This window comes from Triturus cristatus, chromosome 4_2 (genome assembly GCF_964204655.1).
Source record: "Triturus cristatus chromosome 4_2, aTriCri1.1, whole genome shotgun sequence".
NCBI lineage: Eukaryota > Metazoa > Chordata > Amphibia > Caudata > Salamandridae > Triturus > Triturus cristatus.
Genome location: NC_140586.1, coordinates 659,116,422 through 659,132,144, shown reverse-complemented (window position 1 = coordinate 659,132,144; position 15,723 = coordinate 659,116,422). Strand labels below are relative to the sequence as shown.

The 15,723-nt window shown below is 43.4% G+C and overlaps 1 protein-coding gene across 13 annotated transcripts in view; it reads right to left on the bottom strand.

Annotated features, from left to right (window-relative positions):
- The window catches only part of DOCK7 (dedicator of cytokinesis 7), an 888,535-nt gene that overhangs the window by 208,426 nt on the left and 664,386 nt on the right, over nt 1-15,723 (bottom strand). For all 13 annotated transcript variants that reach the window (XM_085602421.1, XM_085602422.1, XM_085602423.1 and 10 more), the window contains 2 exons: nt 5,108-5,242; nt 307-459 (listed from right to left, as the gene is read on the bottom strand). In XM_085602421.1, the coding sequence (XP_085458547.1) occupies nt 307-459; nt 5,108-5,242 (288 nt within the window). The remainder of the gene's footprint in view (nt 1-306; nt 460-5,107; nt 5,243-15,723) is intronic.

Sequence of the window (15,723 nt, the reverse complement as noted above, 5' to 3'; positions counted from 1 at the left end):
ATCACATACTGTACTTTCATATTACACTTCATTACCTGTGTGTGGGTGTACTGCGCTACTGTATTCTTTCAATGTGTATCTTGTTCATGCAAAAAATCAAAAAAGCACAGGAAACAACTGAAAAGCTGAATTTGCAAACAGTTTGAAAACCTAATGTGTGCTTCTTATATGGAAGCAGCTGAAGACTAATCAAAATTATTCTTCTAAGAGGGAACATTAAATCAACAAGGACTGTTCAACTTGACATAATAAAGTACAGTGTGGATATAGTTTCTATCAAAGTTGTAATAATAGTGGTCTACGTACATTCCCAATTTCAAAATTTTGTCTCATTAGGAGGTAAAGAGAAGCGCTGGCATGTGATCTTATTGAACTGATGCTACTGCTGCAGTGTCGGAGCAGTCTTAGACATAGGTCAGCACACTGTTCTGTTTCTTCTTCGAACAGGAGCTCTGGAAACTACATAGTAACAAAAAAGTTAATTCTGGTAGCATACTGAATAAAAACACATTTTTTACACAATGAGACATGGGAATGTCTTATATAAATCACATCATAAAAAATCAGTTAAACAAAAGCAGCATGGTACAGCTCAGCATCTTACTTATAAAAGAGTTCTTCAGCATTAAACATTTCCTTATTTTAAGCCATCCAAGCACAGAGGTATGGTCTACCAAGGGTAGGGATCACGTGAATTCTAAGTCTCCTAATTGAATTCTCAGTACGGACAAGGGAAGTCTTGGATTTAATTTCTGCTGGTCCAAAGCTGAATTTAGGTTACAAGTACTGTGCAAAAAAAGGCTGAGGATCATTTAAGTACAGACTAAATATCTTAAAACTCCCTCTGTAGACACTTTTTATTGAACTAAATGAGATTGAAGGGTTTCTGAATGAGCACATGACAACTTCAAGTTCTTAAAGATGCTGCCCTCAAAAAAGGCAGGAATAGATTACAACATTTTCAAGTTCCACGAAGGGAACCTAGTTGGGAAGGTCTAGAGAATTGAAAAAAGGCAAGAGGCCAAGAAGACATTTCAGAAAGTTAATGGGTAAATACTGATATTCAGAGGGAGTCGGGGGTCAGGGTGATAATGCTCATTGAGTCTTCCACTTTTTCAATAACCACATAACAGCTGAAGCATTTCTGATTATGATTGGAATGTTGTTTCCTGGACCTTTATAAGAGAGAGTCTAGTACATCATTGTTAGATGACCTTCATTTGACTCCACAGCCGACAAGAGCTGATAACTGCCGTTCATGTCTAAAACACACTGTGGTGACCATGGATCAGGCACCATTTAACTGTTACGAAATCCCAGTATATGTTTCAATTGTATTTTATATGTATTTATTAGTCTTGATAATATTGCATTTTTTATTGCAATTCTTTGACAACACCCAAATAATCTGAGACAGTCTCACACCTCTTACTTCAATCTGGGCACTATTCTAACGAAGTCTAGACATAACTAAAAATTCAATGTATTAGGGTGGTTGGATATGCTGAAGGGTGCACTCATTATACATCAAACTATACATGCACAGGGAAGTGGCATTTACCTATGTATTTCTATTTACATTTTTCTTTTTATATATAAATAAACTAGCATGCAGAATACATTTATTTGGGATCAGTGCACTTGAGTAATGATTGAGCACACTGGAAAAAAACTGAAATATTAATTTTAATAAAAAACACAGCATCGTCTGCATTGTTCCACAGCGTTAGTTTGACAACCATGAATTCAAACTTGGTTTTCTATGTTTGAGTCACCTTCTTAAGGCAGAACATCTCAAGCCATAATCTAAGGCTTAGGAAACCATTTCATGCAGACTTTACAATGCACTGACTTCTGGCTTCTAACACACTCCGTTTCAATTCACTTTTAAATTCAACATCACTGTAGAAATACTCTACTAAAAAATTCCTATTTACAGATTATCATTTTTTGTAACTAATTCCTAAACACAATATTAGTGCAAATAATATTATTTTAAACAAACGAGTCTCTTTGAGGAATGTATGTCTGACAATAATAATGTAATTTCATACCTCTTCACTTTATTTGGTCTGAATTAAAAGGTTCTTTTTTTACTCTGTGTCGAAAAGGATGCTCTCCAATTCTGGTACTGTAATCCACTAAACCTACTTTTGAATGTCATCTGAAGAAGAGGTCAGTGAGACCTCAAGACCTTATGCACTGCATCACTGTTGTATTTTATTTTCAGTCAGGACAATAAAGTCATTGAAACCTGAAGTGTTTGGGCAATTTCAAGTAAGCAAGCATATGGGAACAACTTCTTAAGTCAGATTCGCTACAGGATCCCTTACCAAATGCGTCGCTTTTTATGCTTCAATGGGTTTTGCCAATCCTGTATGCGCTTGAATCGGAATTACAAATCAATGCTAATTGTAAAGCCCACAGATATTTGCCAGCTCGAATTTTGCCTGATACAGTCTAGTACAAATCATGCACAAAAACTGCACAAAATATGAATGTGCATCTTGGAATGGGGGAAACACAGGCACACCCTTTGAGATGCATTTCAGAATCATACAGCACTTAGAACTGTCAAATATCCCATCCGGCATAATTGTATTTACCGGCTGAGCAATTATCAGTCTACACTGTGGGAAACTCAGATTATGGACATTAACCTGTCCTGTTCTCAGATTTGTGTCTATACTGTGTGAACAGGTCAAGAACCAGGCTTTTCTCAGCATGTAAGTAGAACGGGGGTTGGAGACATAACCGTTGTTGAGGGGAGAAAACTGCATTAACACTATATTGTAAAATGGGTGTTATTCTTGCATCAGCTTTAGGTAGAACTGAAGCCTGCTTTAGAGTTGAACAATCTTACGTGGAGCTGTGCTGTCAGCAAAATCAATTTGTGATTAGTTTAATTATTTCTTGAGTTGGGTATTGACTCCAGGTTTAAATGATGTGAATAATTGAGTAGTCAATTCTGAATCAAAGCATAAACTTCAGCGAACAAACGCCGGACACCCCCCCCCCCTCCCCTACGCCGCCGATAAGCCTCCCATCATGACCTGGAACCCTGCCACCGTCGAACACATCACCCTGACCATGAAGAAAACCCACTCAGGAGCCCCTATGGACCCCTGCCCACCACACATATTCCACAGGGCCGCCATCTCACCCAAACTTGGACGGACCATCAACGCCTCCTTCTTGTCCGGCATCTTCCCAGACGACTGGAAGTGGGTGGAGGTTAAACCCCTCCTCAAGAAACCGACAGCAGACCCAACAGACCTGAAAAACTACCGGCCCAACTCTCTCCTCCCCTTCATGGCCATAGTCACCGAGAGACTCGTAAACACCCAACTGACCGACTTCATCGAAGAGAACTCCATCCTGGACGCCTCCCAGTCTGGATTCCGCCGCAACCACAGCACCGAGACCGCCCTCCTCGCCGCCACTGACGACATCCGCATGCTACTCACTCAACCAGGGACACATTGCGGCCCTCATCCTTCTAGACCTCTCCGCAGCCTTCGACACTGTTTCACACCACACGCTCGCAGCCAGACTTCACGACGTAGGGATACAAGGAGCCGCCCTCGACTGAATCCAATCCTTTCTCTCCAGCCGAAACCAGAGAATCAGACTCCCTTCCTTCCTCTCCGAACCCACCAATATCAACTGCGGAGTACCCCAAGGATCATCGCTCAGCCCCACGCTCTTCAACATCTACATGGCCCCCCTCGCCGCCATCGTCAGACAGCATGGGCTCAGCATTGTATCCTACGACCCCCAGTTCATCCTCTCACTGACGAAGAGTCCCGAAGACACCAGACTCTGTTTCCAGGAAGGAATGAAGAACGTGGCAGCCTGGATGAAGGACAGCTGTTTGAAACTCAACTCAGAAAAGACCGAAGTCCTCATCCTCGGACCCTGCACCTCTGCCTGGGACAACACCTGGTGGCCCTCCGTCCTCGGGAATCCACCCACCCCTAGAGACCACGCATGAAACCTCAGCATCATCCTCGACTCCTCCATCTCCATGAAACGCCAAACCAACGCCGTTGCCTCCACCAGTTTCAACTGCCTGCACATCCACCGCAAGACCCTCAAGTGGATCCCCCCCCGACCGCAGAAGAACCGTCACTCACGCACTCATAACCAGCAGACTGGAGTACGGCAACACACTCTACTTCGGGATCAACAGAACCCTTCTACACAAACTCCAAACCATCCAGAACGAAGCAGCCAGACTAATCCTCGGGACACCGTGTCACAAACACATGACCCAACATCTACGAGACCTTCACTGGCTCCCCGTCGAGGAGAGGGTCACCTTCAAACTCTTGTCCCACGCCTACAAATCCCTCAACAACATCGGACCCAAATACCTCAACGAAAGAATATCCTTCCACATACCCAAGAGGATCCTCCGCTCCGTCAACCTCGCCCTGGCATTGGTCCCCCGCATCTGCAGAAACAGAACAGGCGGTAGAGCCTTCTCCTACATCGCAGCCAAGACCTGGAACACGTTCCCTGTGAACATCAGATGCTCCCCGACCCTGCACACGTTCAGGAAGGACCTCAAGACCTGTTGCTAGCATATTGCAAAGATTAGTATGTCTGGCACAGATGGTCTCTTGATGTAAGGTGAAATGTTAGTCCTGAGTAATCCTGATCATCCGGAGTCTGATGATTGAAAGTTGCATGATTCAAAAGTTATGATTCCTTAGTAAAAATGATTTAAAAGACAGCCCAGCATTATTTGAAGATCCAGTCTTGATCAGAAATGTCAAAAAGCAGGGTGTACGCACACATAACTTGTAAAGAACCACTTAAAGATGGAATCCAAAAGCTTAAAAACAAGACCTCAACAACAATCATTTGTGACCACCTGGAACAGAAGACTTGGTAAATCAAAATAATTGTCTGTATCTGACTTTCACATAAGTATGACTGAGTGAGTGCTCATATTCCATGAAGAAATAATATAGTGAAGACTACACATCACCAAACCCCACATTACTTTGCTCACGGTTCAGTCCTCTTGCGTTCATTACATTGTCAAAAAACCATGAAAAAAACTGCCTTCGTAGCATAATATTAAAAAATAACTACTCACCTTAGAAACCAGGGCCCTCTGTGTAGCAAAGCAATGTTGCAAATACAGTGCACTTTGATTGCAAGCCATACTATGCAGGAGAGATTTTAGCACCCCACCAAGTATACTTTCTTTGGATTCTGTCACAGAAACAGTCTGTAGAAGAAGAAGAAACAGAACAACAATAAGAAAATTAATAACTGAAGTTTGAAAACTACTTCAAAGGCTAATCATTGCAGGGTACTGTATTTCATGTAGGGAAGAAAAAGATTTTACTTTTTTATGCTGCTGCATTAGCAATTTGCTTATTTAGTAAGTGGCACTGCAGAATAACTGCTCTGCTTTTAAGCTACAAGTTTACAAGCCCATAATATTTTTGGAGCTACACAGGCAAAAGCATAAGAAAATACACGTAGTTTACTGCTGTAGAGTGTAATTAATTACCAAAATGACAGGTCTAAATAAAGCTAATCCTGCACTAGGTAAAACTGACATGGTAGACCTCAGGCAGGTTAACAGACTTATGATCCTAAAGTGGTTTTCCTGCTGAAGTTACAAGACCACTCCATTATCCAACAAGACTATGCAGTTCATTTTAAAGACGGTGGAATAAGTGTGTATAGGTACAGTTTATCAGAGGGGGAATAAGCTCCTATAGGAGCAAGTGCCCACACACACCCTTATGGGTGTCATGCTTCATCATTGGGCAAGCTCCTCGTCAGGCCGGCACTGAAGTGCACGACAGGCACCCACAAGGGTGCACTTTACAGGGATCTTTTTATTAAACTGCCATTTGTTGAAGTGAGGGTGTGTGCGCTAATAGTGCAGATTAGTTTAAAAATTATGTGTGCAAATGCTCCTATTAGAGCATATTCCCCCTCTGATAAACTGTACCTATACACACTTGTTTCACCGTCTTTAAAAGAAACTGCATACACTTGTTGGATCATTAGATATAGTAAGGAGCTTGTATGCTGGACCCAACCACTCCTGGTCGCCACCCCCCTTTGATATAATAAGGAGACACTCTAACCAATAACCCGGTTATTACATGGGTATCTTAAATTCAATGCCACATCATGAATAGCTTTATAATTATCCCTTTCCCTCATCACCAGAAGGACATGATCGTAATCACTACACCAGTCACCCTCTGTGTTGATCCTACGTCATAGCCCTAGGAAGTGGTCCACCACCAGTTTTGGATGAGATGTGGGTATAGTGCTGAGTTTTAGTGATTATACATTGCCACTGAGGACACTGAGGCCCCTGTGGCCCAGCAGGTACTCAGCTGAGAGGGCACCTTGTGACTGAAAGCCACAAGGTGAGACCGCTCACACAAGATGCCTGGCAGCAACCATGTCTGCCAAATTAAAGGGTGGAAAGCCACCTCTCCATGCACAGTGGCCACAACTGCTGGGAAAAAGGCATGCAGGAAGTCAGCACAAAGGAGACACCAGAGAGACCATGGTCACACACGTATTAGAGCATATCCTTCAGAAATAGTTGAATGTCCATGATAAGGACAGGAAACTACTTGCGTTTGATGGCGGACTAAAAACCATTATCTATGAATTGGTACTAAATTACCATTATGTATAATTGAAGAATAGAGATACTAAAGATAATAGCGTAGGAAGCTGGCTCTCTATACAGTACACCAAAATGAAGAGAGTCCAGGCAAACCACAAAGGAATCACACACAAGAAGATGATGGACGGAGCACTGAAACTTTTCACTCACCCACTTTAACAGATCTGGGTCGGTTTCTGGGTAACACCCCTCATCAGCCAAGCTAGCTTGAATCCAGTGGACAAGGGAGCATACCCTGCCAATTTAGGATGAACACAAGGAGATGATGGAGGGAGCGCCGAAACTTTTCAGACACTCACCCCCAATCAGGGTTGAATCCATCATCATTCTTTAGCTCTCTTCGCCACCCGAGTTCAGACCCAGCCATATGCAAAACAGTCTTGACCTTGTTCCCCATGGGAATAGTCAGCCCGAACTGCCAAGCCAGGTCTTCCCTGAACCAGAAACAAGCATCCTGGGACCGGTTTTGGGTGACACTCCTCATCAGCCTGGCTAGCATGAATCCAAAGGAATTACAGAGATAAAATTTGACACCCCAAATGCTCTCTTTTGTGGTAGTGTGGGCGAGCAGTTAGGCATATCAAAGGGTAGTGCTTAGCATTTATTACAAACACAAAGGCAGTAAGTGAGACCACACTCAAAGAAATCCGAAACCAATGTATACAAATTACACGTAATTTATTAAAAAATTTAGATACCAAGCTCATCGAAATTGGGCAAGTACTTTTTTTGTTATGAATTATTACAGTTCTCAAAAATGGACAGTGCAATTTCTGGATCGGTAATTTTGTCCTATGGAGGAAAAAAATATATTGCATTTGGGCACTTAGCAGCGACTTATGGGATTGTTCTTCGGGACTTATGGTGAGTATGGGACAAGGTCCAAGGCCACACCAAAAGGTCACCTTGGAGGCTCTGGGACGTCCGGGTGCACAGGTGTGTCACGGCATCGGGTGTCCTATTCACTTCAATGGGAGAACGGTCCGGTTAAAAAGAGGCTGCAAGCAGGAGATGGGGGGACAAGTCCGGGGAACCCACAGGAGGGGCTTGACTCTTGAGATCCTCTGGCATACAGGGACACCCTTGGTCAACATCTCCTCGGACTGTGGAGCTCAAGTGCACTGGTGTCTTTTTGCGTCGGATCCAGTGGTGGAGTCTCTTGCGGTCGGAGGGGGCCTGCAGAAAGAGGCTGCAGGCAGCGACTGGAAGTCCAGTCTGGGCAAATCAAACGGTGGGCTTAGCTCATGTGGGTCTGGGGACCCTGTTGGTATTGTCACCTCCCGTGGACTCGGGCTCTGGAGCGCGAGTGTGTAGGTGCTGTGAACCATCAGGAGGCAGCGATCACAGACTCACTCTTGGTCTTTGTTTCTCCTGCAGAGGAGCAAAGATGACAGCTGGGTCACTCTCAATGGGGTCTCACTGTCCCTGAAGTACTCGACGTGCAGGTCGGTCTTCCTTGGCGTTGGTGTCCAGTCTGGGCACAACAAGCCTTTGCTGCTGCAAGGGGTCCTGTACCTAAGGGATTGGTACTGTATGGCTCTGCTCGGTCCTGGTGTCCCCACACTTGGAGGGAGGATGGATTTGACCTGTAGGAGCACTGTTACCTTTTCCTGGGCTGCTGCTGCATCGATAGTCCTAGTAGGTGGCAGGTGTTTTATCTTGCTCTTTGATGCCTGCGGCTGCTGGGGACTAGCTCCTCTACTCCAAGGGAGTTTCTCTGGCAATTTTTAAAGCACTGTCAGGCCTCCGGGTTTCATGAGGTCTGCACAGCGGCAGGACAAATCAGTTGCTCCATGACGGTCAGGTGCGGCAGGCAGGCTGGCAGGGTTGGCGCTAAGTAATTCATGCTTCTCGGTTCAGCAGTCTTTTCTTTGTCCACTTCTTTTTTTGGTCTGTAGAAATCTGAAATCCTGGTATCAGGAGGTCTCCTAAATATTCAATTTTGGGCATTAAGGGGAGTGAGGGGTAGTAGCCAATGTGCTACTTACCCCTGGGGTCACTACACCCCCTTGATAACCACATAAAACACATCCTTTGGGTAGTGGGCATCACCCTGTCCCAGAATTCCTAATTCCACCACACATAATATGGAATCCTGATGCTACTCAATTGAATCCTACGTTGACTCGATGCCGAACCAGACACAGTTCCAGTCTAAGATGCTGATTATGGTTCTGCATCATTAGTCTGTATAAGAAATACTCTTGTTACAGATTTAAGTTGCACATTTCCAATTTGTAGTGGGTATGCAGGCTTACAAATCCCGCTTACTACATTTTTGTGACCCTACTCATCAATTGTGTGTTAACTCTTCATTGAAGGCTCTCAGTGTCCATATCTTTCTGAAATACCTGAATGCAGAAGGTAACCTACTAACACAGCTTCTGGATCTCTTTAATGGTTTATCAAACCGGAACTAACACTGATACCGAGGAGCTTTACTTCTTGGATGCCCTGAAGAAGCCCAGATACGGGCGAAACGCGTTGGCTGTATTGGCAATTCATTAAACAACATGAAATAAAGGATCTAATTCATAAAGATAACCTCTTGTTTCATTTGTGCATGTCTGGCAATTTTGCCTTTATTCAATTACAAGTTGTTCTTGTTGCCTCTCAGGTCTTTTTATTTGTTGCTTAATTATTTGAGGTTCTAGCTGGTGGCGAACCATATCTTGAGGTGGGCAACTGTGAACTTGATAAGAGTCTTTGAATACTATAGCTACACGTGATTGTGCGACAATCGGGTCCCCTAGCCACCATTGTTTGTTTGATTTCCCCAATGTGCTACTTACCCCTAGGGTCACTACACCCCCTTGATAAATAACCACATCCTTTGGGTAGTGGGCATCACCCTGTCCCAGAATTCCTAATTCAACCACACACAATATGGTGGAATTTCTAAAGTCGTTTTCACGTCAGGCTTGGTCACCCTCAAGGTGTGCCCAGCCTGGCAGTGCAACACGCCTACTGCATAGCTAATTTTCTGCCTGCCCTGGAGCCAAAGGGACCCTGGACAGGGTGGTGGGCATCCCCTCACCTCTGAGGGAAGCTAGATTTGCATACCGAAGGCTGTGTGCTCTTTGAAGTTTCTTTAGAATGCTAATTCACAGGTCATCCTGCGGGAAGGGGTGTAAACACCATATGCCCGAGCAGGCTTTTTTTCTGACCTCCTCCCTGGGGGTTAGAAACTTGTTGGTGGCGACAGGCTGGCTAAGACCAGTCTGTCAGCACACTAGTAGTTGGTAGGTTTTCAGGGGCATCTAAGGTGCCCTGTGGGTGCATGTATTAATAAATCCATCAATGGAATCCAACCCATATGTTTCAGTGAAGCCATTATGTAGCTGGGGAACTTGTTTTGGCCAGTGCCCAGTACATACCTTAAGATGGCTTCCCTGCTCACTTGCAATATCTAGAAATAGAACTACATATTGCAGGGGTACATCTGCTCATGCAGATATGTCCTCACATAAAATATAATGCACCCTGCCTTAGGACACAAAGACCTGCTGTAGGGGTAACTTACATATATTAGATGCAGTGACTTTGGCATGACACACAGGAGTGCGTCATGTCATGTTTTCATTTCAGATAAGATTGGGATGGGAGAAAGAAGCAGAGGTTCATTCAGATTTCGGAAGACAATAGTTTGTTATTCAGAAAAGGGGGAGAGGAATGACACACAAGTGTCAAAATACCAGAATCTCACGGAAAGCTGTCTCGGAAACCCTCAACCACACATTCACACTTTGCGGAGTATATTATCTCTGTTCATGTGATTTGGCAGAGAGTGTCATCAATGGGCCTGTCACTTGAGTGTTCCGTTCTCCAAGTGACCTGCAGTCCTCCATCAGGAGGGAGACTGTCTGGATGTTGACAGTAGTGAGAAGGTGAAATTATCTCCTATCCTATGCCGACAAATTTTACTGAACAGAAACAATTAGGATAAGGTTAAAGCTAAAATAAGGGGGCGTTGGTCAGTGGTTAAGTAACTGGTCCACAACACCTAGTGACAGGGTCGACATGTTACGACCGGAAATTGTCCCTACAGGTCTTTTGGCCTTTGACAAGACTGAGGAAGTGGAGAGTCTGGGTTTTGAAAACTCCACATGCAATATAGGAAAGTATATTCACTCTATCAATCTTCGTCAGTGAGCACATTCTGCTCAAGACTGGTCGTGTTATAGGCGCAGACTTTGGCCCATAACTGTAAAGAAATCAAGAACGTTAATCGCAACATTATACACAGTTTCATACAAAAAATTAGCTGATTCCCAATTCACGCAGTGAGACAGACACTAATAGAAAACTATAAGATATCACTAGTAGTGACAACTACATATTAAATGGCATATGTAACTTAGCAACAAGAAGGTAGAAAAGTGAAAAATTGCCACTGGCAGGGTTACATTAGGGGGAGCCTCTACTACTCACCCGTATCTGCAATGATTCGAAGCAGTGTGTGCTTAAGTGGAGAAAACATAAGGTAACCTGCTTGTACTGAGTGCTCCAATGCAACATTTATAAACTGATGGAAAACGTGTGTGCACTCAAGAGTTTTTTCTTTAAAAGTTGTAAAAAGCAGGGAAGAGATGTGCATTACTCCAAGGAGATTAAACTAATCTGTTTGAAAACATTTGTGCATTTAGAAAAATTGTAAACAAGTAAGAAAGAGAGAATTACCTTTAAAAAGAGTTTGTTTTACTCTATGGGATATGAGGAGACTAAGACGGAATGTTTTAGTCTGGAGGTAAAAAAAAGGACAAAATGTGGAAAGGAAACAAAATTATATGCGTACGGTGACTGAAGAGCTATTGCAAGCACTTACCTCAGTTAAAACTGTCTAGCACAGAATTGCAACGTGTCCTTCTCTCCCGCATCTTAGAGAGGTTTTGGACGGAGTGTGCTTTTATACTCCCCAGGTGACCTTAACTGCAGACAATTAGCCTAAAGTTGTTTCAGCGGTACTGAAAGTTCATGTTTCCAAGTGGCGGCCTCCTACGCATGTTTTTTACGTCTTGGAATCACGCATAACAGCATGGAGAGTAAAAGGCAGGCGGTGGACATCAGATCTCCTCATGTGTGGATCGTTGTGTTCGTGAAATAAAATGCACTATTCCGAAACCTTAATGATAATAAAAAAAATTGGGGGGAAATATGAAGAAATTGTATATATGCATTTAGTATTCCACAACGAGGTTAGACCTAAATAAAACGGTGATGATAGAAAGTATCAGTCTGTGAGGACAATGACCCCACGGACTTTATTAGGAAACTGTAAGTGCCATCCATATTTATATTATTTCTATATGGTGCACCAGAGAGGTCTGTAAACGATCCTTCTGAGGCGCAAGGTGATCGAACAATAAGGTCACTAAGTTAATAAACAGTGTCAGGTAATTGCATAATTGTGCTCTCTAGTGCATATAGCTTTTAAAATAAAGTGGGTGTTCTGTGAATAAGCATAGAAGATAATACTGGGAGACAGTGTACCGTGTGGTACTGGTGTCTAGCACTGAGCTTTTCATATCCCAGTGATACTGTAGGTGGTCTACGGGTATTCTGGTGATTATCATAGTGGGTGTGCAAAGGCACTATTGTGTGGGCGCTATATCTTGTCACATAGAGATCATCATATTTATGACGCTTAAAAACTGGTCTGATGCGTGATATTATTATAATGCTAATCATACTTACTATGTTACTGTTTTGGTCACCAGAATAATGAAAGCCAAAGTAATGATAATGAGGGTGAACGTGGCTCTGATAGATGGAGGATGCTAACCTAAGGATATCCGTCCGATGTTTGTGAGTAGCTTTTATTATACATGAACCTTTTGTTAGTGGTAAAGAAACTACTGGCTGAACGAGAGCCATGTAAACCTATCATTCAAACCCTTGTCAAAAGTCTTGAGCCAGTACACCCAGCATTGTTCTTACTGGAAAAGAATGTGTTCTGTATCATTGCCTATCACATCCAGTGTTTCAAGGATCACCCAATCAAGTCTGTTGTAAAGACAGGAAGTCATTGCTCATGTGTGTTGTGGCTTTTTTGCATCCAATATTGCGATGTTGTTCACCGATCTGCAATTTCACTTTGCGGGAAGTCATGCCAATGTACCTTAGTCTGCAAAGACACATGATCATGTATATTGCATGGGTGGTATTGAAATTCGTATGTCGTCTTAGGGTCCATGTAAAATTTTCACTTAGTGTTAGGACCTTTGTTGCTTTTGTAAGATGACACACAGTGCAAGTACCACAGGGATAATGTTCCATTATCGGTTGTAGGCCACATGTTGTGATTACCATGTGGGTTTTCACTTGTGTTGTTAGGGGTCATGTGTGGATCTGAAGATCTCAGATATTCTTGCTCCTCTTATGGGCAAACCTGGGTTTGGGCCATTTGAGGGTGCCTGATGATATGATGCTCCATTGTTTGTTTATGGATTCTTTGATGACGTTGGCGGTTGTGCAGTACATTATCACACGTGAGGATAATGTCGTCCGTGATTTTCTCTGTTGTTCCAACAGGATTTCACGATTCTGATTCCTCGTTCTCTTTTAGCATTTCAGTTTATTTGTTAAGTTGAGGACTTGCTTTTGTAGTCCTGTATTTCGCTACAATTGCCTTTTCCCGATGTGGTTGAGGGTGAAAGCTGTTAAATGATAGAAGGCTGTTTTTGGCGGCTGCTTTGTAGTAAGTTCTTGTTTTGAGGTTGGTGCCTTCAGCCAAAATGGTGACGTCCAGAAAGTCAAGTGTGTCCTCATGTGTGGTGCATGTAAATTTTAGAAATTTGTCGCGGGTATGAGCCAAACAAGGAACTCTGGTATGGTGTCAACTGACCCATGCTAGATCATCAAGATATCTTCTATGTATCTTTTCCAAAAAATAATCTTTATTTTGTAGGTGTTAGTGTTACTGAGAATGTGTTTGTCTTCAAAAGAATTGACATAGAGTCCTGCCAGACATGGGGCAAACACACTCCCCATGGACATTTCATGGGTCTGGATCTATAGTGTGCCTTCGAATTTTAAAAAGGTCTCTGTCAGTGCTAATTGGCAGCATTGCAAAATAAAATGTCTGGGTGCCAATCGTCTTTGAAGAGAGTGTCATCAATGGACTCTATACTAAATTAATCTCCTTAGAGTAATGCACATCTCTTCCCTGCTGTTCACAACTTTTAAACAAAACCCTCTTGAGTGCGCACAAAAGACAAGTTCTTTAGTAGTAAGGCAAGTCTGATTCACAGAAAGTTGAATAATTTGTAATAATTCCCTTGATGGGTTAATCATTAGTTCTTGCTTGTCTTTTTTTAACGTTCTACTGCACAAAAAAATAAACTCCTTATAATCTTATACCTTTGAATGGCTGATTTTACAACAACAAAAATTATATTGGCTGATTAAGCCTATGCCACTAGGTTCCTATTGTCTGACAAATGCATTTCCAACTTCCAACTCGTGAGTGACTGGGCCAGAACGGAACCACACCTGTCCCTTTATCAAATAATAGTCCACGGTTTTGCACAAAATATCTACCCAACTGGAGTGCTTTCTACTGGTTAAATAGTAAGTGGTACTTTTTTTGGGTGAATATCTAGTCGGTATTCTACACTAGAGCTGCATAATGCTACCACGAGGAAATGTCTTCAGTGAACTTATGTGCGTTTTGGCAATGTGATTGTTCCTCGTTCGCCTTCACCCAGAAATCTGTGATAACATGAATTCTCCAATTGAGAAGACAATGAGACTACAAAGAGGTAAATCTCCACCAAACAAGGGTCCTTCCTCCTAACTATATGAACTAAGTGCTTCTTTGTTTGATGAAGATGTCCTCATATTCCTCTGCATCAGGAACTTGTCACCAAAATCGATGGGAAATGCACTGGGAGGACTTTTGTTAATCTGTCCACCATCCTGGCAAAAGGCGGGAAGAACTTTGCATACTACTAAGGTGTACTGGGTAGGGCCAAACAGGCAGAGCTTCCAGGTGATTTGTAAATTTGCATAGTCGTAGTAATTTAAAGGGAGAACCATGGACAAGACAAGAAAGAATCAAGCGGCACAAGGTAGTATAAAGGTCAGCAACGAACAAAAAGAGGCAAAATAAAGGCCTGCAATGAGCAGCAAGAGGCAGAATAAAGGTGAGAAACGAGTAGAAAGAGGCAGAATAAAGGTCAGCAATGCGCATAAAGAGGCAGAATAAAGGTCAGCAATGAGCACAAAGAGGCAGAATAATGGCCTGGGGCGAGCAGAAAGAGGTAAAATAACAGGCAGAAGGAGCAGAAAGAGGCAAAATAGAGGGCAGGAGTAAGAAGAGGCAAAAAAGGGAGCAGAAAACAAGCTGAGAAGGCACAAAACTGAATGCAGCAGAAAGTAGCACTGCAGGCAAACTAGACAGGAGGACCACCACTGTTGAAGCTGGCATGAGGACCTGCTCCCGTGTGGCCCCTACTTTCTCACTGAGCACCCACTGACAGACCCACTCATACACCTACTCACTGACCCACTCACACACCCACTCACTGACTCATGCACCCACTGACAGACACTCAGACATTCATGATCCCACTCACAGATCCATTCAAGCCCTCATTCACCCACTCACAGACCCCCTGAGACTCACTCACACACTAATGCATCTATACACAGACCCACTCAGAGACTCACACCCCCACTGACAGACCCATTGAGACACTTACGCACACACTCACAGATCCACTCAGATACTCTTGCACACTCTCACAAACCCACTAAGACACTAATGTTCCCATTTACAGACCGACTCATTGACTCACCCACTCACGTTTCCAGTCACACAACCACTCACAGACCCACTCAAGACACGCACACACCCACCCACAGACTCATCCATCCCCTCACAGACCTTCAAAGACACTCATGCACCCATTCACAGACCCAGAGGTTCACGCACTGACTCATAGACCCACTCAGACACTTATGGACCCACTCACGCATCTAGTCACAGACCAACTCAGAGACTCATGCACTCGCTCAAAGACCCACTCAGAGACTCATGCACT